Consider the following 27,574-nt stretch of genomic DNA (forward strand, 5'->3'; position numbering starts at 1 on the left):
CCCTCTCTTCCCCAACCCTCTGCGAACTTCATTGTCTTCTACATCCAAGCTCGTGTGAGATCTTGACAGAGTCGTTTTACAGAAATTGACTGCACAGGTGTTGGCATTGTGTGTCAGCCCGGAGACGTTGCAGTGCGCTTGATATCGAGAATGCTACGCGGTAGAAGAGCAGCCGTTGTGAAAGACACCCTGCCCTTAAGCAAGACATTGACATTTCCGCCACTTGTTCATACATAAACCAATTTCCTTCACATGATTGACAGCTTGAAGCCAAACGCTGACTATTTACATTTTCAACCTGGGGTCCTTCATTCATTCCGCCAGCTTAATATAAAAACAAGAGACGAAATGCATTCGTGAGGCACACAATGGGTTTATAAACTCATGCAGCTGAGATTTTAAGATGCTTTAGCGTCTCACTGAGCTGCAGTATTTGAGGTTTTATTCATGGTCATAGCACAAATGATGCATTGATAACTTTGTTTACTTAATATGAGCAATAGTAATAGTGATCTCTAACTGTAATGTAGTCATTTAACATGTTAATGTGGAGAAGGTGGTACATTTTATTCAACAATTAGCTTTTTGTATTGAAATGTGCTTTTTACATCAAAAACTGTTTTCTAACAGGTTTCCCCGCCAACCCCTTAATACTGTTTAGCTAGTCAAGATATTTTTTAACATTTTACAATAAGGTTCATTAGTTAACATTAGTTAAGTACATTAGTTAACATGAACTAATAATGAACTGCACTTATACAGCGTTTATTAATCTTTGTTAATGTTAATTTCAACATTTACTAATACATTATTAAAATAAGACCTTCATAAGACATTCGTCAGTGTTGCCAAGTCTGCGGTTTTCCAGCGGAATTGGGCTACTTTCACACTGTTGCTGCGGGTTGTTTTTTATGTCCGTGGGTTGAATCGACCCCAAATAACGTGATATTTAGCCCCTGGAATGCGAATTTTACCAGGGGAGCCCTGCCAAAAATGCAAATTTTACCACCCGGAACAATTTTTACCGTGGGACCCCCCCCTGAAATGCGATTGGGTTCATTTGGGCTAGTTTTGAAGAGCAATTGAGCGGGTTTTGTTGTGAAAACCTGGCAACCCTGACCTTCGTTCTTCTTCAGAACACAAATTAAGATATTTTTTATAAAATCCGATGGCTCAGTGAGACCTTCATTGACAGCAAGATAATTAACGCTTTCAGATGCCAAGAAAGCTACTAAAGACATATTTAAAACAGTTCATGTGACTACAGTGGTTCAACCTTAATGTTATATAGCGAAGAGTATACTTTTTGTGAGCCAAAAAAAAAAAAACTACTTTATTCAACAATATCTAGTGATTGGCGATCTTTAAAACACTGCTTCATGAAGCTTCGAAGCTTTACGAATCTTTTGTTTTGAATCAGTGGTTCAGAGCGAGTATCAAACTGCTAAAGTCACGCCCCCCAGTGGTGAACCATTGAAATTTCGAAACACTTATGACGTAAAGAAGCCTCATTTACTGAAATCACGTGACTTTGGCAGTTAACTTATTGCATAAACTCTTTCCCAGCCATTTTCTGTATTTCTGTGTTATTCGGTAGGGGGCGCTATTACACATCTTCTGAAAGGGTACAGAATCTCTGGTAACTAATGTTAAAGGAACACTCCACTTTTTTTTGAAAATAGGAAAATGAAACCGACGGAAAATGAAAAGTTGCGATTTTCTAGGCCAATATGGCTAGAATATAGATATTACGATATGGATATTGCGCAGCGCCTGTGACCCCTGCTTGCACAGGGAGCGTGCCTTGCAACCATGGTGACATTTGTGAGAGATGCTGCGTAATATCATTGCGCCTGCTGCAGCCATGGTACGACAGCAAAGTTACTTGATTATTACGCCGGAATGAGAGTATAGTTCCTAGCCATATCGGTCTAGAAAATTGCAACTTTTCATTTTCCGTTGGTCTTAGTACACGATGTAACTACAGAAGAGTCAAGTTTTAAATAGGAAAAATATTGAAACTCTTTGGTCATTTTTAAGCGAGATGCTAACGGTCTAATCAGATTCAATGAACTATGCTAAGCTATGCTAAAAGTGGTACCGCCAGACCCGGAGATCGGCTGAATGGATTCGAAAACTGTAAAACTCAACTGTTTAACTCTAGGGGAGTTGGAAAATGAGCCTATTTTCAAAAAAAGTGGAGTGTTCCTTTAACAAATGAAACCTTATTGTGAAGTGTTACCTTTTTACCAATATTCACACTTTTAAACTCACTCCATTCGAGCATTTAGATCACAAAACAACTTTTCTTAAATAATAATAATAGTAATTATTAATACTTTTTATTAGTAACAAAATATTCATAATGAATATGTTTTGTCTAATGTTTAAAAGTAATTAATAAAACATAAATGAACAATCAGCATTTTATTTTTTAAACGTTTCAAGGAAATCAGCCAGCTTATTGCATAAACTCTTTCCCCGCCATTTTCCGTATTTCTGTGTTATTCGGTAGGGGGCGCTATTACACACCTTCTGAAAGAGTACAGAATCTCCGGATGAAAACACATTTAAAAAAGAAGCAGAAACAAGCGATAAAAGCATTGCTTATGCACATTGTAGTCGTTGAAAAAACTTGCTTTTCTCAGTGTTTTGTTTAAAGCGTTGCTTTTTTGTGTTGTCGATAGAAAAGGATGCATGAAGCTCTAGACATTTTTTGTTTGTTTGTTTAAAAACTGTGGCTCTGTTCTTTCTTTTGATATATTGCATTTTCAGATATTCATACAAAAAAAATATTCTAGGGAACAGGACATTTTTGTGAAAATGTTCAAAAATGCTGGCCATGGCTGGCAACTTTTTTTCAAAAACGCTGGTCTGAAAAGAGTTAAGATAGAGATGAGACATACCTTAAAGTTCCTGAAAATGTCTTTTGACTCATGGAGTGGCATGAGGCATAATTATGTCTCAATATCAAGTTAATCTGCCACACTGTATTTTGTTCACATTGTAAGTGTGGTGAGCGCCGAATCTTGTTCTTTTCTTTAATGCTGCGTTTTTATGCGCAGGTGTGTTTAAAGCATTTGCAGTTCCGAACCTGAGATGATTTTCAGTATAATACAGCTAAATGCAAATGAGGAGCTTTATAAAAACTCGTTTGAAATCCCCCAGACAAGTGAGGAATTAAATTACAGTTCTTTTTGTGAAATTAGATGGTAGATGATGTTTCAGACAGACTGAGTACTTGATTAACGTCATCTGCTGTAGATGTGTTTACTCTTTATAATCCGTTCAGATAGAATGCCATTAGTATTCCTCATTATCTTTCTTTTTCTTACATTCTTTTTATTTCCTTGTTGTCTTTTTCTGATTAGGTTTTTCCCACCCGGGGCCCAGATGTGTTATTATTCTGGTAGCTTTAAAGGTGATTTTTTTTTTTTTTCCATGCCGTAAAATCACTAAGTGATCAGCCTTACAATCTGGACCATATCTGGTGAGCGGGAGATCATAGAGACTTCTCTCTTTTCACATGAGAGAACATGTAAAAGTATAGTTTATCATCTTTTTTTCTGTACGAGTCCTACGGATTCTTGGTTGACAGTCAAAAGTGTTATGGTGCATTGCATCAACAGTGCTATACAGATGTCCTGAAGCGAACCGAACAACCTTATCAGTCCGAAATTAGCTAGACAAGGTTGATATAAAATCAATGGATATGTTTAGTTCAGCAGAACAGCTGAGGGGTTCTGTCTGAGTGCATTAGACGCACTTGTTCCATACAAACAAGGCCACGAAAAAGAGGGGGAAAAGCATTCGCAGGCATATCTCTTACTCACTTTGTAGTTCTATTGGGATTTCAGAGGCCATTTTGATGCTTTTTGATCTTTGCTTGCTTGATATTGTGTTATCAGCAGGAACTTCAAAGTTTGGCTGTGCTCTAATTTTCATAAAAGGTTATTGTTGACAGAAGTTTGTAAATGAGTTTGTCTATGAACTGAAGACATCAGGGTTCTGCTGGGAACACGTACCTGTTTGTTCAGGAAAAACTTCAAGCATCTTCACAAGCTATAGATCTGAAAACATTTAATTAGATTTCCGTTCCTCACAAAGACGTTTCCACAATAGGCGAACAAAAACCCCCAAGCAACCTCAGAGGAACTATCAATGGGGTTTTTACCTTTTAAAGGATGTTGCTTTGTGTTTTCTGCTATTTGGTTTAGATCAGCGCTGATAAAAAAGGCAACATTTGCACACAGCATTGAAAAGATATCTCATTAGCCTCAGCCTGACACAGGTGTTCACAGAGAGAGTATTAGCCGGAGAGAAAACAGACGCCGTCAACAGCGCTCAGATGAATTGAGCTGATAGGGGCTTCAATTCCTGAAGACTTTTTCTTTGGGGAAGTGTGCCATCTTAAATATTCATTAACATTGGTCTTGGTGTTTTCCTGAATTGTGAATGAAACTGCTGTCATAATACGAGAGATATACCGAGGAGGACGGTGGTTTTTATTCTGTGGCTTCAGACCTGCAGTACGAAAAAGCACTCTGGACCTATTTTGACTCTCTTTCTTGGTAAATAATGGAGGGACACTCAGCACAAATAGGCTGAAACCCATTTTGATGGACAGAAACAACTGCCGGAGTCCTTCCCAAGGGTCTTACAGCAATATTTGAAGTCCTTGGTGTTGTGTACAAAACAGATTTACACTCAATATCTGGTCGCTCTTGCCCAGCTGGTTCTTTTAGCAAAGCCAGATATTGCCTGTAAATCCATGAAAAGTCCACTGTGGATGTCGTGCGAGTGTGTTTTTTGAATCGTATTGCGTCAGGGATGTGTTGCTTCTTTCGTAAGCCCTCAGATCTGTCCGTTTCTGGCGCTAAGATTTATACGCAAAGTTGTTGTACACGCACCTGACGTACGGTGCAATGAATTCTCTTTACTTGTTCGACTCATCGCTTAGTACAGTGTTAGATTTAAGGAACACTTTGTAGAAGATTTGTCCTAATCAGACGTGACAATATTGCAGTTTCTCCTGTTCACACTGAAAGGCCAAAATCACCACCAAAGAGAAGAGATGTTGGTGTATAAACAATTTTCACTCTGAAATTGCTAGCAAATTTCGCAATAATCACAAAGAAATGGCAAGTAATTGAATTAAGCATGGAATTTTTGAAGTGGAAAGACGTGTAAAACGCACTACATTAATCTTTGTTTTATTTACAACTTCGAAAAATCTTTTTTTTTTTATACAGTGCATATAACTAAAAGTGCATACTGTAATTTCATGATTTCATTGCTTCTCCAGACGGCGTCCTTTTGATGGCCTTTTATGAAAAATTTGCTATTTGAAGTTTTTCATTTTCTGCAATCATTCGCTCCTTATCCATGTTTGATTTTAAATATACATGAGCTGCTTGATTTTGGACCAATCAGGTTTTACTGTGGGCGGGGCCACCTAACACAAGTCTACAATAAAAAGAAACCAAGCGGCCAACCAATGCCAGGTAGTTGAGTACGCCTACTAATTTGTTGCAAGTAGGACACATATTAGCAAATATTCAAGGGCATTTCAAATAATAAGGTAAAGACCTCTCATGTGAAGTATATTTGTCTATTGATTTGAAATAACTAGTGGTTCTAACATCCAATATCAGTTTGATGTCAGCTGGATTCAGTGATGGGGAAAGTTACTTTTAAAAGTAACGTGTTACAATATTGAATTACTCCCTAAAAAAAAAAGTAACTAATTGTGTTACTTTTTATAGAAAAGTTACTTTTGCGATTTTTTTTTTTTTTTTTTTTTTTTTTGTCGCCTGGGCTGTGTTTGCTTGTTTGTTTCTTAATAACAAAAAAAAATCGAAAGATCTATATTTAGCGAATGTAAAGGCCCCTTCATACCAAAAGTGAAATGAATAAGCCTCAGGCTGGAGGAAATGCAAAGTTAGTCAATTAAAGCTGCAAGCAGCGATGAAAGGGCCCTCGCACCCATGCCACCACCACCCGGTGGCTTTAGGAAAACAGAATATGGTGGGCAATATGCATTTAAGTATATAAATATAGAGGACTCAGTCATTTGTATTTGTCACACTTCCTGTTACCAGCTGGTGGCACTATGACTATAACTAAATTTTGGCATGTAGATGTGTTCAGGCCAGGACACTTATCAAACGTGAAGATTGAGGCAAATTGGACATTGTATGCTTGAGTTACAACAACTTCCTGTTTCATGACGATAATAGCATGCTTTAGCACTCAACTAAGTGTTTGTAGCATGTTTAGTACTTAATTGCATATTTTAGTATGTTGCTAGTAGTGCATCACAGTGTTAAACATGTCACTTCCTGTTACCAGTGGGTGACGCTATTACTATAACTGAATTTTGTCATGTAGATGTGTTCAGGTCAGAACTCTTATCAAACGTGAAGTTTGGGGCAGATCGGACATTGCGTGCCTGAGTTACGACAACTTTCTGTTTCGTGGCGTTAATCGCATACATTAGCACTTAGCCAAGTGTTGCATGATTTAACATGTTTCTAGTATGTTTAGTACTTCATGGCATATTTAAATGTGTTTCAGGGAGTGAATTACAGTGTAAAGCATGTCATTTTTTGTTGCCAGCAGGTGGCGCTATGACTGTAACTGGATATTGGCATGTAGACGTCTTTAGGCCAGGACTCTAATAAAACATGAAGTTTGGGGCAGATCGGACATTGTATACCCGAGTTACAACAACTTCCTGTCAGGCTGCCACGGACACGCCCTTCAGCGAAAACTCTAGATCTTCACAATTTAACGTCTCAAAGGCCTTTAGATTAGACTGACCAAATACCATGTTGATCTGATTAAAGCTCTAGGAGGAGTTTGTTAAAGTACAATGTCTGGAAATTTTGCAGAGAAAATTCAAAATATCTCACTTCCTGTTGGGTTTTCAGATTTTGCACCCATGGGCTTTTTTGTAGGGATTGGGCTGTTACATGTGTCTACTGAATTTCATACCTGTATGTGAAACGTGGCGCGAATGGCGCTTAATTGAAATTTTGTAGGTGGCGCTATCGAGCCATTTTCCCACACCTCATTCTGAAACCCATATCAGATGTAAAAGTTTCACCACTTCTGACGAGTGTGCAAAGTTTCATGAGTTTTCGAGCATGTTTAGGCCCTCAAAAATGCGATTAATTTCGGAGAAGAAGAATAATTGACCGAGCAATTACAATAGGGTCCTCACACCATCGGTGCTCGGGCCCTAATACATGGGAAAACAAAGTAACTTGCAGTACTTATTTGAAAAAGTAACTCCAATATTTTGTTGTAAATTTAAAAGTAATGTGTTACTATACTAGTTACTTGAAAAGTAATCTGATTACATTACCCCCAACACTGGCAGACATTCACATAAACAGTTTGATCTGCATTTTGCTTTCAGTTATACCTGTACCCATATGTGAATAAATATTTGGTAGTCATTCCATATGCTCAGATTCAGCCAGACCTGTTGCGGCAGGAATTGGTCGGCGACGCAGTAATAAGTTCCGCTTCATGTCCGCTCGTGTCTTTTGAAAGAGTGTTTTATTAGCGTCAATATGTTATGCACACACCCATCTAACACATACATTCTCGTCATTATGTCACCTCCTGTTTATGAAACAACCCTGCAGTCCCATAAAGATGAGCAGGGACTGAAAAATAAGCCTGTGCAGGTGAGTGTGTGTGTGTGTGTGTGTGTTCATGCTGGAGCTTTGTATCGGCAGTCGGTCTTGCATCACTGTGAAATGTTCTGTTGCTTGCAGCCTCTTTCCAGCAGTCAACGTGTGAATATTTTTATATTCTGACTCCAGTGATGCTGGAACAGTGTCTGGTTTGGTATGCACACATGTTGTTGGACATGTTTTTATATTTATTTATTTTCCTACAGGTTCAGAGGGTTCTGAATAATTTATACGAAAACAAGAAGATTGCAAGTGCCACTCACAATATCTATGCATACAGGTATTTCTGTTTTTAGTTCATTAAAAAAAATCAGTTGCTAAGCAAACATTTTCTTTCTTTTACACAGATTAGTTCAACCCTAACTTTACATACTCCATTTAGTCATTTGAACAGTTTTATGTACAAAATGTCTGCCTTTGATTGCATTGCTCTTGTCATGTATTTCTATAGCTACTTTTTAAGATATTTAAAGAAATCTTGCATTTATAAAACGGTCATTGTAATATTTACATACTAACAGAAGCATATGTTGTAAATTGTGTGAGGTTTACACTTAAAACATGAAAAAAAAATCCCAATGCTGTAAGAAAAATAAACATAATTCAAGATAAATTATAGGAATATTTTAATATCTTGCGATGCGATTGTGCTTATCAAGCAAATTTATCTTGCTTTAAGGATGTTGAAATGTTTTGCCACTAAAGACATCTTTAGAACAAGATCAACTCAACAAGACACAAAAATCTCACAGTTCAGATTTACAGCAGATGTTCTGCAATCAGCTAGCGAATTTTTTTCATAGTTTGTTATTAGTATTTTCAATCAGTATGCATTTAGAGTTATGCATTGATGAGATAAGAAATGCGTGTGTGTGTTTTTACGTGAGCGTAGCCCCAGGCGGTTCCTCAGGACATGATTAGTGACATATAGTAGGGGAGGAGTGGGTGTCATTTGGACGAGATTAAACCGCAGGCGATATTGACATTCAGCATGTTCCTGAAGCCCCCGGTGTATGAGGAGGCAATGGTTTTCCGTTTACAACCCTGTTTGGTAAGGTGAAGCCTGCAGCTGCCCAAAACCTCAAAGGATAGCTGATGTTTTTATTAGAAGTTTGCGATTAAATATTGACTGCTGTCATGCACTGGTCAGTTTTGAGATTTTGGGCTGTTTGGCTTTTGATAATGTGTTGTTTCAGACTAGTGGAGAGATCCAAAATACACATTTAAGTGTTTATTTTATTGCACTTTATCTATTTGCGTCTGTAGGTTTCAATTATTTTATATATTTTTAAAGGTGGTTTTCTTAAAATGAGTTTTTTTCCTCCATTTCAGCAGCTCTTAAATACACCAAACTTTACCATGTTATTCTTATCTGTATTGTACAGGATTTTACTGAGAGGTTTGTTCGTATATCATTCACCTGATTTTATACATTATACATTTATTCCTAAAAACATAGTGAAAATTATTTTTTTTCTGTTCTGGCTGGTAACAGTATTTTCTGTTTTATGGACTGATGAAAAGACAAACCCAAAATCCCCTCTGTGAAAACCTCTAACTCTACAGACCCGTTCACACTAAGGACAATAACTATAACGATAAAGATATTGGAGCTGCACAATTAAAGGGTTAGTTCACCCAAAAGTGAAAATAATGTCATTAATTACTCACCCTCATGCCGTTCCACACCCATAAGATCTTCATTAATCTTCGGAACACAAATTAAGATTTTTGTTGAAATCCGATGGCTCCGTGAGGCCTACATAGCCAGCAATGACATTTCCTCTCTCAAGATCCATTAATGTACTAAAAACATATTTAAATCAGTTCATGTAAGTACAGTGGTTCAATATTAATATTATTAAGCAACGAGAATATTTTTGGTGCGCCAAAAAAAACAAAATAACGACTTATCTAGTGATGGCCGATTTCAAAACACTGCTTCATGAAGCTTCGGAGCGTTATGAATCAGCGTGTCGAATCAGCGGTTCGGAGCGCTAAAGTCACGTGATTTCAGCAGTTTGGCGGTTTGACACGATCCGAATCATGAATCGATACGCTGATTCATAACGCTCCGAAGTGTTATGCATTATTATGCTGTTATATTATGATTATATATTCAGTGGCATAAAATGGTCTTAAAATGACAATAATATCGCACATCGCAATTATTTCTGGGGCAATATATCGCACAACAAAAAGTAGTTATCATGACATGCCTAGCGAGCAGAAACGAGGCCGCTGGAGCGACTGCTAATGAGAGACGAGCGTGACACATGCCTCGAGAGCAGCAGGACTTTTATTATGCCACAGTCGCTGATTCTGCTTCTTCCGGTCAAGCGTATGTGGGGTAAAGCAGTGCTGTTTATCATATTAGATACATTTGTGTGTTGAAAGTTGTTATAATGTTACTTTGTGCATTCGCTCGGCAGCTACTATGAGACACTTAAAAGTGTATGAGACACTGCAGTAAGCTAGATCGATATTAGCTATGGTAAAACATGGTACTCGAGGTAAATCAAGAAAATGAGATTTAAACAATAAGACTTACTATGTTGAGCTATATAACATGATTAGTTTTCTGTCAATGAATGTCTCCAAACAGTTGCTCGCCTGTCTAATAAAACACATCATGTATTAAAGCGTCTTTGGCGTTTCCATGGTTTCTACAAAATAAAACCAGAAATCGAGGGTAACGCGGGTATGATGTCATTGGTATTGATGAAATTGCTTATTTCTCTGGAGTTAAACATTCTTGGAAACATCTAGGATAATAATGTAAGTACACAAGTCAACAAAATATATAACATTGTTCTAGTGGTTTTTGGATATTTTAATCCAAAAATCATACATATTGTGCTTTTAAATTTTCTCTCTATCTCTCTATCAGCCCCTTGTACCACCACATTAAGTACATTAAGTACGTACAATGAGACTACATTGTTTGTGCTATGGACTTGAATGATAACACCCATACTTAAAAGAGCTTAGCAACCATTATCTCATGAAAGGTCTTGTTGATTTGTCTCAACGTGTTTCCATTAATAGGAGACCTGATTTCAACTGTGAAATTTGTGACTTAGCAGTTGATTGGCCACTTTATTCACATCAGATTCCCAAAGAAAGCGTTCAAATGACTGTCATTCCTGTCTATGACACATATGATGAGCCATATGTGGTGAAAGGTCTCTTTGGGCAGCGATATGTCTCTTGGCTGTTAGCGAACTGACTGTCAACACTGTGCTCATCTGCTGCCGGCATCTGTTGGGTTTCATTCACTCAAAACAACTATTCCCGAAAAGATGGACTTTGTGGTCTCATGCGACTATGTCGAGCCGAAAAACCTCAGCGGGCCGTCCTAATTTCCCACACTTCTCCCTGTGCCTGATATTATGCCTCATCCAAATCTTCTTCCAATTTCGCTCAGAAATACACCCACAACTACAAAACCTCAGGCGCCTCGCAAACACGGCATAATGCGAGCACAAGTCGCTGCCGCCACTGCGGGCTGTTTGGAAAGTGGCCACTGAGGGTTCGCAGAGCAAAGAGCTATGATTCTCGCCAAGTTTTTCTGACATTTATTTAACAATCCCTTCATGTTTTCATCAGGATCTACTTTGAGGATAAAAACTCTTTCCTGCAGGACTGCGAGGATGATGGAGAAACCGCCGCGGGTGGCCGATTGCTGCATCTTTTGCAGGTAAAAGCGTGTTAGTGTCAGGTGAGATATTGGATAGTGGATGTTATTCAAGATATATGATGATTTCGATATTTGTGGAATATGGATTCTATTGGGTTTCTATATTCTCTTTGTTCAGTTCTTTAAGGGGAGACACTACAGGCAAAAACACTGTTTTTTCAGGCGCTTGTCAATTTTGAGATTTTGCACTTTTTGGCTTTTCATAAAGTGTTTTTTCAGACTGGTGGAAAGAAAACATCCAAAATACATTTTTAAGTGTATATCTTATAGCACTTTATCTATTTGCGTCTATAGATTTCAATTACAGTAAATATCTTTAAAGGCAGTTTTCTCAAAATTAGTTTTTTCTCCTGCTCTGAGTCAGAAATCTCCACTTCAGCAGAACTTATATACACCAAACTTTAGTTTTATTCCTATCTATATTCTGAAGGCTTTTACAGAGGGATTTGTTGATATATCATTCCTATCCTGAGTTATAGGTCCTTTTACTCAAAAAAACATGGCGAAAATAGATTTTTTTAAGGCTATTGTCAGTATTTTCTAATTTACTAAAGCACAAAATAAGATATCCAGAATCCCTCTGTAAAAGCCCTTTCATCTAATATGTCAACAAATAGAACCAAGAATTTTAAACCTGGACCTTTCCAATTTCCAGATTTTGTTTTTGGAAATGTATGCAAATGAGCGTATATTTAAGTATATAAGGCCTCATTTGCATATTAAAACATAAATTTACACAAAACTTGTAATACATTTTTTTCTTATGTTTATGCCAGTAATAAACTGGAGAAGTTTCACAGTGATATCTTCTAATTTAAAAAAAATCCCTATTCACCTGTAGTGTCTCGCCTTAATTATTTAAAGGTTTCACCCAAAAATGTCTTTCAAAAAGAAATCTTTTCAATACAACAAAAGCAAAAGAACCAATATACAACCATAGAACAGGAACTGTCCAGTTCAAAAATATATTTTATAATGTATAAAATGATCACCAAGGCTGCACTTATTTGATGAAAAATATGGTAAAAACAGTAATATTGTGAAATATTTTTACAATTTCTATTTTAATTTGAATTTTTTAATGAATTTTCAGCTTTGCGTCACAGGAATGAATCAGGATATTAGAATGATTTCTGAAGGATCATGTGACATGAAGTAATGATGCTGAAAATTCAGCTTTGATCACAGAAATAAATTAGATTTTACAATATATTCAGATAGAAAACAGTTATCTCAAAATGTAATAATATTTCACTGTTTTTACTGTATTTTTTAGTCAAATAAATGCAGCCTTGGTGAGTAGAAGAGACTTCTCTCAAAAGTATTAAAAAATCTAAACTTTTGACCAGTAGTGTATATCATCTATTTATTTATTTGATAAAATATGTGCCTACAGGACTCAGTAAAGGCATCACTGCCTTTAAAGTGTGGTTTAAAGCACCTGATCTTGAAGCATTCTGCAAGCTGTGCACGTATTAAACATCAATGGATCATTTTAGCAGGCTTGTTGATATGCTGCTAGGATTATCCATCCACTCCTCCTGTCTTGATCCCAATTCCATTCTTGCTATGTCAGATATTTGCACATGGATGTGTCATTCATCCATAATCTTTTCTCTTATCTCCCCTTCTCTGATTAAAGCCCCACGAGCGGCGGCGTCAACACCCTCCAGTGTGAAACACAACATGACACTGTAATCTCTATCCACTTAAAAAAAAAACGATACAGAATTTCTGTCAATAACCTCGGCGAAAAACAAGCCCGCAGTCTGCCGTGACGTTTGTTAAATTTATCAGGAAACAGAGCATCTGTGGTATTGTTTTTCAAATGATCTTCAATGAAGCTGATGTATTATGAAGCGTCACAGTTGCGGTTCAGACATGAGTTTCGTTGTGCCTTCAGCTGACGGGCGCTTCATTTTTAAGTTTGCTACACTGCACAGCTACTTCAGAAACTTTATTTTTCCAATCCGAGTGAAACTATTTTATTTACAAAAAAACTGATGTTTTATTCCTTATATAAGAACTATCTGCTCATGAAGCGGCCTTGTCGAATTTTGAAAGGAATCGATGGGAAAAAATCAGCACAGGCTCATTGGAAAAACGTACCTGTGTCAACATTTTTGTTATGACCTCAAAACACTTTTCACCATACTGCATGATTTGTAAACGAATATATTTTGGAGTAACAAGCTTGCTCGGTAGCTCAACTGGTACATAATCGTTCTTGTGATGCAAAGAGCTCGGGTACGAATCCCGTGAAAGATGAGTCACGGTAAAAGTGCTCAAAGAGTTCAAAAACAAGCTAAAATGGCATGGTTACGACTGCATTTTTATGTCACATTTGCTTTTGTTAACACTATCGGGTAGGTTTAGGGTATAGTGTAGGTGTATGTTATTAAACGTGATGGAGCATTAAGCTTTTAGCGCCACTCATGGGACATTTCAATTCAGAACTGCGGTGATACGTACAAACTCCAACATAATAAAACGTTGCCATATTCACGTATATCTGTTCCGGAAAAAACTAAATGCTTGTAGCGCCACTCACTGGACATTTCACTTTGAAACTGTCACGAAACATGCACGACGCAATGTATTTTGCGTTTTGCACAAATGTTGACACGGGTGCGTTTTTCTAATGAGCCTGGGCTGGAAAAAATGCTATAAAATGCAGAACGTGGCCTGTTCAAGAGCTTTCTTGACCTCTTTCTTGGCGAATGAATGAAAATATTCCAGTGAAAACTAACAGCCGTTCACATGCGATCATTTAGCCTTTTGGAGTTCATCCCACTATTTCCTGTTTTCCGAATGTGACGGCATGTTTGAAAGAGAAACGACTATTAATAGAGGTGGCATGTGCAGATGGCTGTGATTTCCCCTCCCCTCCGGCGGGCAGCCATCTACATCCCTGCGGCGCTGTGGGAAAAAATAAAACAAGCGAGTACTGTAAAGACACTTGAGAGCTGTCATTCTTCACAAAGGCCATATTTTGTCTATTCTGCGCCTTTGAAGCAGCTCCTTTCCCAAACAGGGACTGACAGGCTACGTGCCGTCTTGGGGAAATATGTGGCATGAAGGAAACATTTGTGAATCTGTGCATCAGTGATGCAACATTTGAATTTTTGCATTTTACTTTTCAAATGAATTCATTGACACAGCTTTGACCTAGATGCACTGGTGTCAATGAAATGTTTATTCAATGACATGCAACAGTAGGTTTTCCACTACAATCAAAACCAGGACTGAATTTGATCTATCGACGTCTAACTTTTCTGCACGCAAAAATTGCGTCAAAAATTAATTGGTTAACATTTAGATCCTAAATGTTGTGCTATATTGGACTGGTTGTATGAGCAACACACTGTCAACATCGTAATCCAGTGGCAAACACCATTCACATTTGCTTCAGACATGTTTAAAAGGGTTTCCTGTCAATTCTGCCTCACAGATCCTGGATGTGCGTAACGTGCTAGTGGTGGTCTCTCGATGGTACGGTGGGATTCTGCTGGGCCCCGACCGCTTCAAACACATCAACAACTGCGCCAGGAACATCCTCGTTCAAGAGGGCTACACGGACACTTCAGTAAGACTGCTGAACAAATATGTACAATGCGGATATTTAAGGAATACAACGTTCTCTCATGAAACTCTAGAGGCCCAGGCTAATAGGTCCTTAACTCAACCTGTTTGCAGTCACATCATTCTCTATAGGCCACAGCTGATTGGCTGCTGTGTCAGTAACCGCAGCAGTAATAACAGCAGAAGCAGCATAGCAGATCTAATCCACCAAGACCAAATATATCAACATTGTCATACCTATTACCATTCCAAACACTCAGAGAGTAGTCATGACAGAACTAAACCAAACATCATCATGAAAATTATTCAGTTCTTGCCTTTTTTTTAATGGAAACAGTTCTGCCACCTTCTCTTGCAAAGGTCTTCTGTTGACGCATTTGTATTTTTCTTTCTGAGATTTGTCGGTGCCGCTTTTGATTACTAAATGTTCAGTATTCCATTTTTTGGTTACTTCTGTGAATTTGTATGAAGAGAAGCTCTCCTCATGAGTGTCCGCCACTTACTCATCCAACAATCACGGTGATAAGGTCACACAAAAACAAGTTCTGAGGAGATTCGCTGGCATGCGCCTGACTTCTTCTGAGGATTCATTTGTTTGTTGTTTTCTTTCATTTCTGTGCAAATGAGGACTCGTGCACAGCTGCAGGGCTGCTATGGTTACCTGGATAATAGGGGCGCATCGGTTTATACGCAGACGTACAATTACACGCATGTGTGATATGATTGTTTAAGATTTTGCTAGAATTCATTTCAAAAACCTCGACTCAATTAAAGCAGCATGGACGTTTTCATCACACGGTTGTGGAAAACACAAGGCCTAATACCGAAGCTGTCACGTTTCATGAGAGTGAACGCAGGCCCTCAGATCCAATTTTGTGGCACACACCGTCACGATGATTGGCGTTAAAAGCAGCTAAAAGAACACCACAGCACAAATCTCTTCTTCCGCTTCTATTTTAAGCCGTGGATTTCTGTAATTCCTTTGATTATGGACTGGATGAGTTTGTTTGCGAACTCGACAGCCTCAGAAGTTGTTTAGTTGAATATCTTGTAAAACCAAAGAGCCCATTACGCCAACCTGCCTATTAAAGACTAGTGTGTCTTTTGTAAAAATCGTAATTACTGTAATTTGAGCTTTTCACTAATTAGTATTGTTATTCCACTCCAGAACTATAAGAGTAAATGAATGTAGAGTCAAACCACTGCCTCAATGCATTAGCAAAGAGAGAAATTGTCCATGCAGCACTAACCATAGTGAATGCATTAAAATCTTCTCTGTAATGTCAGTTCATCTGTAAAGGCTCAAAAACTCAAGAGACCTTCTCACTGCCGTATTCTGCAGTTAGTGCATATTGTAGTTCTTCATTGCGTCGTGCACATTTTGGCTTCAAGAAGAAAACTGCACATTGAAATTTGTAGTTTTAGCCTAAGTAATACACATCTGATTGGAGACGTCAGCTCTCATTGATTTCCTGACACTGTGCATGTCTCAGGCTCGGATACATCACGCTGTTCTTTCAGGGTGAGGATGAATGTTGTGTTATCTTCGCAGTTTAAGCTGTCTGACTCATTGTGCTCGCACTCTGTCCACTGTAGCTCAAGAGTAATTAACATACAATGCATAATAATGGCCACCGCCGAGCAGAGTAGCCGGGGAGCGAGAACGTCATGGAATTATAAAAATAGACTCCTTTAAAAACATTCATTTGGACACTATTGGGTCCCTAGAGACACTATCTAAATAATAAAACCGTCTGAGGAATCTGAGCAAGTTAACAAGCCTTCTACTCACGTGTGTTGAGGACGAACTGGTAAAAATGACAAAGGCATTATTTACGGCACAGTTGCTTTATATTGCATCAGGGACGCTAGTTTCAATTCCCATCCTCATACTGGCAAATTTATACCTTGAATGAATTTGAAAAATCATGTGAGAAACAGGCAGTTGTTCACAGGATCTGATGAAGGGGTGGAAATTGTTTATTTTCATGGAGTTTTGTGAAGGCATTTTTCCCCCTAACCATATTAAAGCACACTCTCACATTTTTATGTCAGACCCTTCAGTTTAATCAAGTAAATCCTTAACATGAATGTTTAATTATATAATTATGATTTATACATTATTTAATCAAATAGATGATAGCGTCGCATTTATCAAGACTCGCTTCAGATACTTGATATCTACATTGCCACTTTTTTATGTGATTCCCATATGACGAGATAAACAATTTAAGGAAATATCAGTTAAATTACTAATTACTAATAAATAAAAAATTATTCTCATTCTTTGCCCCAAAAATAAAATATTGTTCAGTATTACAGCTCAACACAGGCTCGTTTTTGTTGCTAAATTGCTCATACTGAACATTCATGGTTGACATGAGCATTTTTTTCTCTCTCAGTACGGGTTTTTGTCACAAAAACCATAAATGCAACATTCAGGCCAATATTGAGACCACAGCCAAACAATGTTATGTAGCATCATAATATAATTTAAGGTTGAATACAAATGTATGTTTTGACGTTAATATTATTTATAATGTTATAGATTTCTCAGTTTCTTCTAGTGGCGAGCGTTTCAGATTTCCTTTTTACACAAATTTTATCACTTCTCTTTTATGTTTTCTTTTTCTCTTTCAGGAGGAAACATCCAAAGCTGGAGGGAAGAACAAAAGATCCAAGGGCAAGAAGGCAAAGTGAAAGAAAAAACACCTACGTGGAACATATGAGGACTGGCAACTGGTTTCGGACTAATAAAGTACATGGAAAATTCCTATAATAGTGATGTGTACGGGTAAAGCGTTTGATATTGTGATGAGGATTAAACAGCTAAAATGGTTTGTGTATGCAATTGAGTTTACACATTATCTCACACTAAGTGCTCTGTGCTTTGTCTTATGAATAAAGATTTTTATGAATCACAAATTGATTTACAAATGAGAGTTTGAGGCTTGCCTGAAGTCACAAGGACAAACGAGTGTGAAATAGGTAATAAATACCCCTGACATTCATCAGCGACCTTTGATCCTTTCTCCGGTTTAATGATGCTCTAATAATGTAATTTGATAAAGCCTGACAAAAGCAATTTAAGCTTTTCCAGGAGCGTCATACCGGCATGTCCGTTTTAAATTGACTAACTTTTTTTTTTACAGCAAATGTCAATGCAAAACAGGCCCTGAAAGTGCTTTGATTGTCAAACGTCCATTATGGCCGTCTATTTAATTCCTTGATTTTTGCTCCCCAGTATTGCGTTTTCACTCATACTTAACCTTTTGAATATTGAATACCGTTGTTTTACGAATCAAACTTTGCAGGGCCAGAGTCCACCGCCACCTGGTGAGTTTGCATGGCGACTTGCATGCTAATTGTCCTTAATGAGCTCATGTGAGAATAACTTGATCGCTTTGGTGCTCAACGTCCTAATAAGCAGATGCTAGGTCACGGGAGAACCATATGAATACTAAGTTGGAATTGGAGGCACTTGCATGACGGTTTGGTGGTGTGTGTTGGAAAGCAACTAGTTGGTTTGCATTCTAGCGTCCCTGAATGATTTCAAGTCTTGGCTCAACTTGTGGACCTCAGAATGGTTTGTGGCCGGTGAATTCTTCTGTGGGAATGAGTCATCCAGAAAAGGTACTCAAGTGCTTTTTGACGTCTTGCCTTAGTTCCGTTCTTTCTCCAAGGTGCACACACACATCGTCGCTGTCTTCCCTCTTGAATACCTTTGGGCATTTGACATTCTGGCCCCTTTCCTCTCTGCAGCGCAAGTCGTAGTCTTCTCACTTTCATCCTCCCTGCATGCATCTATTCCCTTTTCTCTGGACTATTCTTTCATGCCTGCCTCTCTTTCTCTCTCCCTGTGTTCCACAATTTCCTTTCAATGAATATTAACGCACCTTTTGACTGTCAGCACCTACCCTTTCAGATTCAATTGCTTGCTTCGACTCAAGGGGCATTGCTAAATGCTTTGGTGGGCTTTTGCTGTGACATGTTTTCTATGTATAAGGCAAAATCTGCCTTGAATGCAAAACTTGCTCAGGGTCTGTTTGGCACCTCTTCTTTGCCCTGATTAATGGATGCCTTTTATTTGGTCCACAGAATCATGGCAGCAAATGTGAAAACTGTTTCCCCAAAGGACAGCTCTGTTTCTAGCAAGGAATCAAGCTTTTCTCCAAATAACTGTACACTATATAAGAAAATGACATGCTGTGCTTTGATACTTCTTAAATTGACTAAACCAACTTGCTGTCTGCACAAAACTTGCTCAGGGGTCTCATCTGAACTGTAACCAACAGTTGTCTTTTATTTTGGGACACATCTGACATCTAGTGAGGAACTGTGCTATATTTGGCTAGAAATAACATGAGACAATACCATGCTGTGCATTGGTGCTTTTTAAACGGCGAAAACCAGATCTGTGACATGCTAATTGCCACTTTAACGGAGAAAAGTTTAATCGTGACATGTGCAGGGATTAATGCCACTTAAACTTCTGCCAAGTAATTGAGCTTTGGTACAAATAATTGAACAGTACGCTTGAAAATGCAATGCTGTGTTTTGGCAGCCTAAACCATACCCATACCAACATGCTAATCATTGATTTGATTGGACAAAACTTGCTTAGGGTCTGTTTGGCTTCCTATGTCTTTTATTTCCTCTACTGTAAGAATTGTTTGCCCAAAGTGCAATTATGTAACGTTACGGCTAATAACATCTCAAGCAAGAATTTGAGCTAACATTGAAATAACTTTAGAGTACATTAAAAAATGCCATGCTTTGTTCTGGTACTTTTTAAGTTGCCTGTAAGGCAGATCTCCGACATGCTAATCGTCCATTTGATGCAACCGACTGTGAGAATAAATGCAATATTGTACTTTGCACCTCGACTTGACCAGAAAATATCCCTCCAAACATAGACACCAAGAGAGAGCCATTAGCATTGCATGAAAGTGGCTAATTTGCATGGAGGATAAGAAACCCTTCCCTTTTGTATACTGGCTGACAACAGTATCGATGAATAATATTAATCGTGGGAGAAATCAAATCAGCACATTAGCTGTCCTCCGTCGAGGCCTTGAGGAGCAAGAAGACCAGAGTAGAATGGTAATTCATGTTGTTTTATCGTCTGAAGTGGCTTTGGGAGATGGCCGTTGTTGTTTGTTCAAATGAGGGTCAGGGCTCTTCATCTCTAGAGATCAAACATCAGAAGGGTGCAGCCGAAAGCTTGTCTCATAAGAGTCTCTCCTACTTCTTTAGAAGGTGAGAGAGCAGATCCCTGTTGAAATGAGTTGTGGCTCTCGCTCTGGGCCTTTGGAATACACGGAATACTTCTTCCGCTGCAAGAATAATACAACAAAGAGCTTGATTGCTAAAAAAGGCACTTAGCTGCTTTTCCATGTTATCTTCTTCTGGCACCTGCCTCTTTGCTGCGAGTCCAAATGCTTTAATGTCTGAAATCCCTGCTCATTAACAACATGAAACATGACAACCTGAAACAAGACTATCAAGACTTTAACTCTTTCAATACCACAACTCACTAGCAAAAAGGTGTGGGTTGGGGTACTAGCATGGTTTTTGGACATGGTCCTTATGTTTTATTTTGAAGAATGTTGGTAACTAAACGGTTTTGGTTACCACTGACTTACCAATTGTATAGACAAAAAACACAGACATTTCTCAAGATACACTGATCAGGCATAACATGAGCACTGACAGGTGAAGTGAATAAACCTGATGATCTCTTCATCACGGCACCTGTTAGTGGGTGGATATATTAGGCAGCAAGTGAACATTTTGTCCTTAAAGTTGATGTGTTAGAAGCAGGAAAAATGGGCAAGCAAGTCTGACAAGGGCCAAATTGTGATGGCTAGACGACTGGGTCAGAGCATCTCCAAAACTGCAGCTCTTGTGGGGTGTTCCCGGTCTGCAGTGGTCCAAGGAAGGAACAGTGGTGAACCGGTGACAGGATCATGGGCGGCCGAGGCTCATTGATGCACGTGGGGAGCGAAGGCTGGCCCGTGTGGTCCGATCCAACAGACGAGCTACTGTAGCTCAAATTGCTCAAGAAGTTAATGCTGGTTCTGATAGAAAGGTGTCAGAATACACAGTGCATCAGTTTGTTGCGTATGGAGCTGCATAGCCGCAGACCAGTCAGGGTGCCCATGCTGACCCCTGTCCACCGCCGAATGCACCAACAGTGGACACGTGAGCATCAGAACTGGACCACGGAGCAATGAAAGAAGGTGGCCTGGTCTGATGAATCACCCTTCTTTTACATCACGTGGATGGCAGGGTGCGTGTGCTTCTCTTACCTGGGGAACACGTGGCACCAGGATGCACTATGGGAAGAAGGCAAGCCGGCGGAGGCAGTGTGATGCTTTGGGCAATGTTCTGCTGGGAAACCTTGGGTTCTGCCATCCATGTGGATGTTACTTTGACACGTACCACCTACCTAAGCATTGTTGCAGACCATCTACACCCTTTCATGGAAACGGTATTGCCTGGTGGCTGTGGCCTCTTTCAGCAGGATAATGCCCCTGCCACAAAGCAAAAATGGTTCAGTAATGGTTTGAGGAGCACAACAACGAGTTTGAGGTGTTGTCTTGGCCTCCAAATTCCCCAGATCTCAATCCAACCGAGCATCTGTGGGATGTGCTGAACAAACAAGTCTGATCCATGGAGGCTCCACCTCACAACTTACAGGACTTAAAGGATCTGCTGCTAACATCTTGGTGCAGATACCACAGCACACCTTCAGGGGTCTAGAGGAGACCATGCCTCGACGGGTCAGGGCTGTTTTGGCAGCAAAAGAGGGACCAACACAATATTAGGAAGAGGGCATAACATTATGACCACATCAGTGTATCTTCTCTAATTTTCCACAGAAACAGTTTAAGAATGGTGTGATGGTGAGTAAATTATGACAGAATGATAATTTTCATTAATCTGCAAAGACAAAGCTATTATTCTTTAGAATAAGGTTTTGACTCCATGTTGACTTTTGTGTCATTTAAAAAACAATTGGATGCTTAGTTTGACAGAGAGCTCTTCCATGACTGAGATCCATTTACATGATTGATACATTTGTTTCACTGCGCTTTTACAGTGCTTTTACCACATTTTAAAGCCACACTTATGCTAATCGAATCACTTTCCGGCCTTTCAAGTGACCCTCTTTGGAAGTGGTTGGTATCGCTGTCGGGGCCTAGACAAGAAATCCTGGTTTAAGAGCCCAGGGGTTAATTTGCACTTCATAATTAAAGAATGACACATATAAAGGGGTTTTAGAGGAATTTAACAGCACAACTGCTGGAACTAATGGAGGCTAAAGGAGCTGCACCATGCAGTGCCACTAAATTGGATTTCACAGATGCACCATTATTTCAGTATCAATGTCATGCACGTGTGTGTGAAACGCAGGGGCAAAGTGACTGCTATCGTCTTGCTCTGGTGCACAGCTGAGAAAGTGCTCACAGGGCTAAAGTTGGTCTTTTGTGTCAGTAGGGAAATGACTCACGCAGGAAAAGAAGACCACGTCTCTGACAGTGAGTGTAATTAAGAATTTTTTTAAACCCAGAATGCGGACTTGGTGAGTGTGTTTAGGGAGAGGAGGCGTACTGTACATGATGTGCAATTTAAAAAAACTGTAGTGTAATTAGGGTGTTTATTCGTAATGCCTTTAACGTCATGTTCTTGGTTGATAGAGGCATTCACAACTGTCTCTTTTTGCAAGTAGAAAATCATGCCTCATAAAAGGAGACAGTATATAATGTATATATGTGAGGCACAGCCACTGGGTAGGATAGGAAAGCTTTGAAGAATAACCTGCTTGATCTTTGCCTAGAGTGGATAGCAATAGTTGCTGTCCATGGTTCTGAAACCACCGAACAGTGCAAGTGCACATACAGTGCACTAGTCAAAAAATGTGAACAGAATTCCTATTGAAATTCATCAGTCGAAGCCAGTCCTGAAGAAACTTAATGAGAATTTACTCATGGTATAACAAAAACTAGATCTTTTAGAACAGAGAACTGACTTATTTTAATCTGCAGAACACAAAAGAAGTTTTGGATCCCATTGGCACAAACACTGCAACATTTTTCAAAATATCTTTTATGTTCCAAAGACAATCAAACAGATTTGCAGCGACATCATTTAAATTTTTGGGTGAACTAGAATAAATACTAATTTATCAGTTTATCAATATGTCTTTGTGTTTTTCTATGCTGAGAATGTCATTCTTAAAACGAGATAATTTGCTAAATTAATTTTACGCTTAAAAAACCTGCCAATTGAACCAAAATACTTGTATTCAAGATGGATTCTCTGAAATCAAGTAATAGTACTTTAAGCAGTTTTGCTGTTTGAGTAAATGTATCTTGCTTCTCATTGGTTAGATCATTTGCGCATTTGAAAACAACTATTCAAGCAGAGCATATACAGAATCGTATGATTGTCTAAAATTATATTATTTGTACTTGCACAGATGGACAGAGACAATGATTTATTGCATAATGTATGCAATTGTTGATATACTTCAATTAGATGCTCACAAAGGTAAGTTCTCATATCTGTTTATCTGTGCGAGGGCAGCGCGAGTGCGCAACAGTTGACGTGCGCGCCTGACGGGGACGCGCTGTTCGTTTGGAAAGTCATAGAACAGAAACTCTGCGCTCAGTCTCAGTGCAAGGACTTGACTTAACATCTTCATGGAGTTCCCAACAGGAAGGAGTCATTTCATGCGTTTCAGGTATTGCACGGGAAGCTTCAAAGATGAGCGCACTCCTCCGGCGTTTGGAGACTCCAATGGGAAGGTTATTCTGCCGCGCGCTGAAGTTAACGCGACCCTAAAGGGATGAAAACTCACTTGTCGTCATCGTCAGCGGGAGAGGGTTCACATGATGACTTCAGACCTGTTGCTGGTTCTCCAAATGTCCTCGATCTGACAATGGTTACCTGCTTCAATTCCTCTAGCTCTAACAGCACGACCGTCAGCTCGGATGTGGCTCCGTTCTCCGGGTACACGATGGTCATTCTGGCGATCCTAATGACTACCCTGGTGGTCGTGGTGGTGGTCGGGAACGCGTTGGTTATTCTCGCCTTCGTCGTGGACAAGAGCCTCAGAAATCAATGCAATTACTTCTTCCTCAATTTGGCTATATCAGACTTCCTTGTAGGTATGTATAAACGTGCATTTTATTTAATTTCAACTCACAATGCTTCATATGCACTTCTTTTTTGCATTGCAATTGTGCATATGAGTATAAAATATTCCATCACTTAAAAATCAAATGCATGTCATCGAGCATTGGGAACTCCTTTGTTCTACAGGATCAAAGCTTACTGTAAATCCGATGTACTGTACATTTTATGAGATCTGTGGGAATATTGGCTCTGAAGGACACCCAAATGAGAGTGCAAAGAAAAGTTGCATAGATTAGACTACACCTTGCTTGATTCTTATGCCAGATCGATCAAACAGATGTAGTGGGCGATGAAAACACTGATAATCTAGATTGCAGCGTGGCTCAGTATCAGTAAATCAGATATGCAAAATCAAGCATTAGTTTTGCACAATATTTACTCAGAATTTACAAAAATAAAGTTTTTATTATCCATATACAACCAAGGTTATCAGTATTTTTTGAAAGTAGCACTTCCGTTAATTGGCCAATTTATCATTCAATGGTCAAACAACAGCCAATATGTTATTCTGGTTATTGTGCATTGCTTTCTTGCCAAGTCAATATTCATTAGGATGGCCTGTTGCCAAATGATGAATGTAAATTCTTGTCACTTTTGGAGCTTATATGTCCATTCATAATCCTGATCACAGATCCTTACCACATTGTTGCTTTGTAAGGAAATGGATTCCGAGTGAATTATTAATTAAACCACGTTTCTCCGGCTGCTTTGACCTCATCTTGAAAGCTAAAAGAGTGATTAGACCACTCTCAACAAAAAAAAATAAATAAATAAAGCTTATTTCCTGCGAGGAATACAAGACCAGTAGGTCAAACCTCTTACATCCACAGAGATGGCCATGCTTATTGAAATTTTGTCATTAAGTGCACTTCTCTGATAACTCTGTGAGAAGTGTGTCGGTCTACTCACATTTATAAATGCATATAAATATGTTTTCTTTTTGTTTGTGAATTTGAGTAAATATTGTGTGAAATATGTGTTTTTCTGCTTTGCTTTTGAATACTATCATCATATTGGGCACAATGGTTGACCTAAAGCTAACTAGATCCAAATTTCTCAATGGGCCATGCATTTTGTCAATTATTTATGTTCTTGCAATGCTTTCTTAGCCTGGGGTTGAAAAAGAACAATTACACCCATCCATCTGCACTACTGAGACCTTTACTTCTCTGCTGTTCTGTTGTGTGCTGGCACCACAAATTATTGGCTTGGATTAAGAGTGCATTAAGAGACAAGATCCTGTCTGCGGTTCATTTCAAGATCTGCACAGCCTCTCTGTCTATTCACCAAACCCTCTGTGTCTGCTTGAGTGTTTATTTGTGGCTCACAGGCATTAATGCTCAACCGAAGAAGTGCTCATGGCTTTACAGTGGAAGTTCCTTGAAAAAAACCAACTACTTGGTTATATCTTCATTGGCGAGAGAGGAGGGTGCGACTCTACCTGAAAACATGCCCACATAGTTTAGATAAAGAGCCCAACCGAGCGCTGCTTTTTCTTCTTAAATGCCAACCAGCTCAAAAGCTCTCTATAATAGAGCCATGGCTGTGTTTTTGACAGTATGATAGATGTGAAATCTCAGCGTCCTTCAAAGACTAGGCAGTGATGAGATTGCTGCTTTGTATGCCTTTGTGAAAAAGCTTTCTCTTGATGCTTCCAGGTACAGAAAAGGAAAAGAAAGAGGTAGAGAGGGAGTCACCATTCCCTTTGCTGCTCGATGGCTTTTTGATAATGGCTCTAGGTTTATCGGTCATATTGTGGAGCGACTCCTTCATGACATGATCCATTGATTTTGTGCTCTGAAGGGCCTATTATATCCTGTCCAGGAGAAGCGTGTGGCTATTGATGCAAGCCTTATTATAACCAGCCAACATCCGTATAATACAGGCAAATGTGTCTCTTTCCAGGGGCTTTTTGCATCCCGGTCTATATGCCCTATATCCTGACGGGCAGGTGGATGCTGGGCCGTGGACTCTGCAAGCTGTGGCTTGTGATGGACTACTTGTTGTGCACGGCTTCCGTCTTCAATATCGTTTTAATCAGCTACGATCGATTCCTGTCCGTTACCAGAGCTGTAAGTATCAACACCCAATTAGCCTACTAAAATAATAGTTCACCCAAAAAGGAAAATTCATTTCAGTACAAACCCGTATGTTGTTATTTACATGTACTGGCCACTTTTTTTTATCAGAAATAGAAGGTGAATCAAGTTTGTTAAGCTCCAGACTAAATTAGACTGAACTATTTTTCAGTATTGCATTAATATCGTGTTGTCACTTGATTGAAACACTGATTAAACAATTGATTTCTTCTTGAAATTTTGCGACTTTTTCTCTTTTATAGCGTCATGGATGTGCATGCAAAGTTTCCACACATAGATGTGTTTTGGAAAGGCTAGAGTTAGATTGATTGTGAAAATCAACGCTGGAGAACAGCAAAGAGTCAGATTTTCAAAAGAAAAAACAGAAAACCTTTATTGTAGCTTGTCAAAGACTAAAATATGAAGTTGAACTTATGAAGTTCACTCGAAATTGAAGACTTGTCTTCTGAATCATCCAGGGAGGTTTCATAGGGAGTTAAACAAAAAAAGTCTGTGAAATTATGTTTTTGATTGTTAGGGTTTTATTTTTTTTTATCTCATTTTCTAGTCTGTTGAAAATAAGTTTGAGAAATCCATTTTACAAGGTTTTGAGAAACAGACGTAAAAGAGGCGGAAGCTATTTACACCAACATTTTTTTAGAACCACAATAGGTTCATTATTTCCCATATTTTATATTTTTTAGATTCCAAAAAGCTACAAGGCAGTTTTTCTGTATTTCCATGAATATTTAGGTTTTTTTGTAGTGTTGATTTTTGGCGAACTGCTTGGAAACCAGTGTATTTCAAAAGGTGTATTTCTCATCAAAAATCCAGTTTCGCGTTAATCTTGTGAGTTTTGTGAACAACTCATTTGTTTCAAACAAAGGGAAATTTGCAGTGCATCATTTGAGCCACCAGGCAAAACTTCTGTGTTCATGTTAAAGTAATTGCAATATTTAAAGCATTTTTTGCACACATTTTATGTTCTTCAAATATTGCAGTTTCTTTAACAGAAACACACGCACACCTGTTTTGCTTGGTGCCTCAGATGATGCACTGCAAATTTCCCTTTGTTTGAAACAAATGAGTTGTTCACAAAACCCACAAGACACTGAAGACAGTGTTATTGCAATCAGATGAATAATAAGTAAATGAGTCGCTGCCCCAGTGACGGATCATAGATAAGAGCGGCCCACCAGACGGATGAAGCCTGCATCCTCTGTGGATCAGCGTTCAGCCGCTCTATGTTCATGAATTTTTCAGTGCAATTTACTGCAAATATCCGCTATGTTAGTCACAGACAG

The 27,574-nt window shown here is 38.8% G+C and overlaps 2 protein-coding genes across 5 annotated transcripts in view; both read left to right on the forward strand.

Annotated features, from left to right (window-relative positions):
- Positions 1 to 17,999, forward strand: part of impact (impact RWD domain protein) — a 32,736-nt gene extending 14,737 nt beyond the window's left edge. For 2 of the 4 annotated variants that reach the window (XM_051911366.1, XM_051911367.1), the window contains exons 9-12: positions 7,913 to 7,986; positions 11,316 to 11,406; positions 14,858 to 14,992; positions 17,629 to 17,999. In XM_051911366.1, coding sequence (XP_051767326.1) covers positions 7,913 to 7,986; positions 11,316 to 11,406; positions 14,858 to 14,992; positions 17,629 to 17,688 — 360 coding nt within the window. In that variant the 3' untranslated portion in view covers positions 17,689 to 17,999. The remainder of the gene's footprint in view (positions 1 to 7,912; positions 7,987 to 11,315; positions 11,407 to 14,857; positions 14,993 to 17,628) is intronic. The other 2 variants (XM_051911369.1, XM_051911368.1) reach the window with 2 other exon arrangements.
- Positions 18,000 to 21,566: 3,567 nt separating this feature from the next.
- On the forward strand, positions 21,567 to 26,309 carry LOC127521898 (histamine H3 receptor-like). Its single transcript, XM_051911371.1, has 2 exons — positions 21,567 to 24,164; positions 26,098 to 26,309. Exons 1-2 carry the CDS (start codon positions 23,843 to 23,845, stop codon positions 26,292 to 26,294), a joined length of 519 nt encoding a protein of 172 aa, XP_051767331.1. The 5' UTR covers positions 21,567 to 23,842; the 3' UTR covers positions 26,295 to 26,309.
- Positions 26,310 to 27,574: the final 1,265 nt, after the last annotated feature.

The sequence above is a fragment of the Ctenopharyngodon idella genome, chromosome 10 (genome assembly GCF_019924925.1).
Source record: "Ctenopharyngodon idella isolate HZGC_01 chromosome 10, HZGC01, whole genome shotgun sequence".
Lineage (NCBI taxonomy): Eukaryota > Metazoa > Chordata > Actinopteri > Cypriniformes > Xenocyprididae > Ctenopharyngodon > Ctenopharyngodon idella.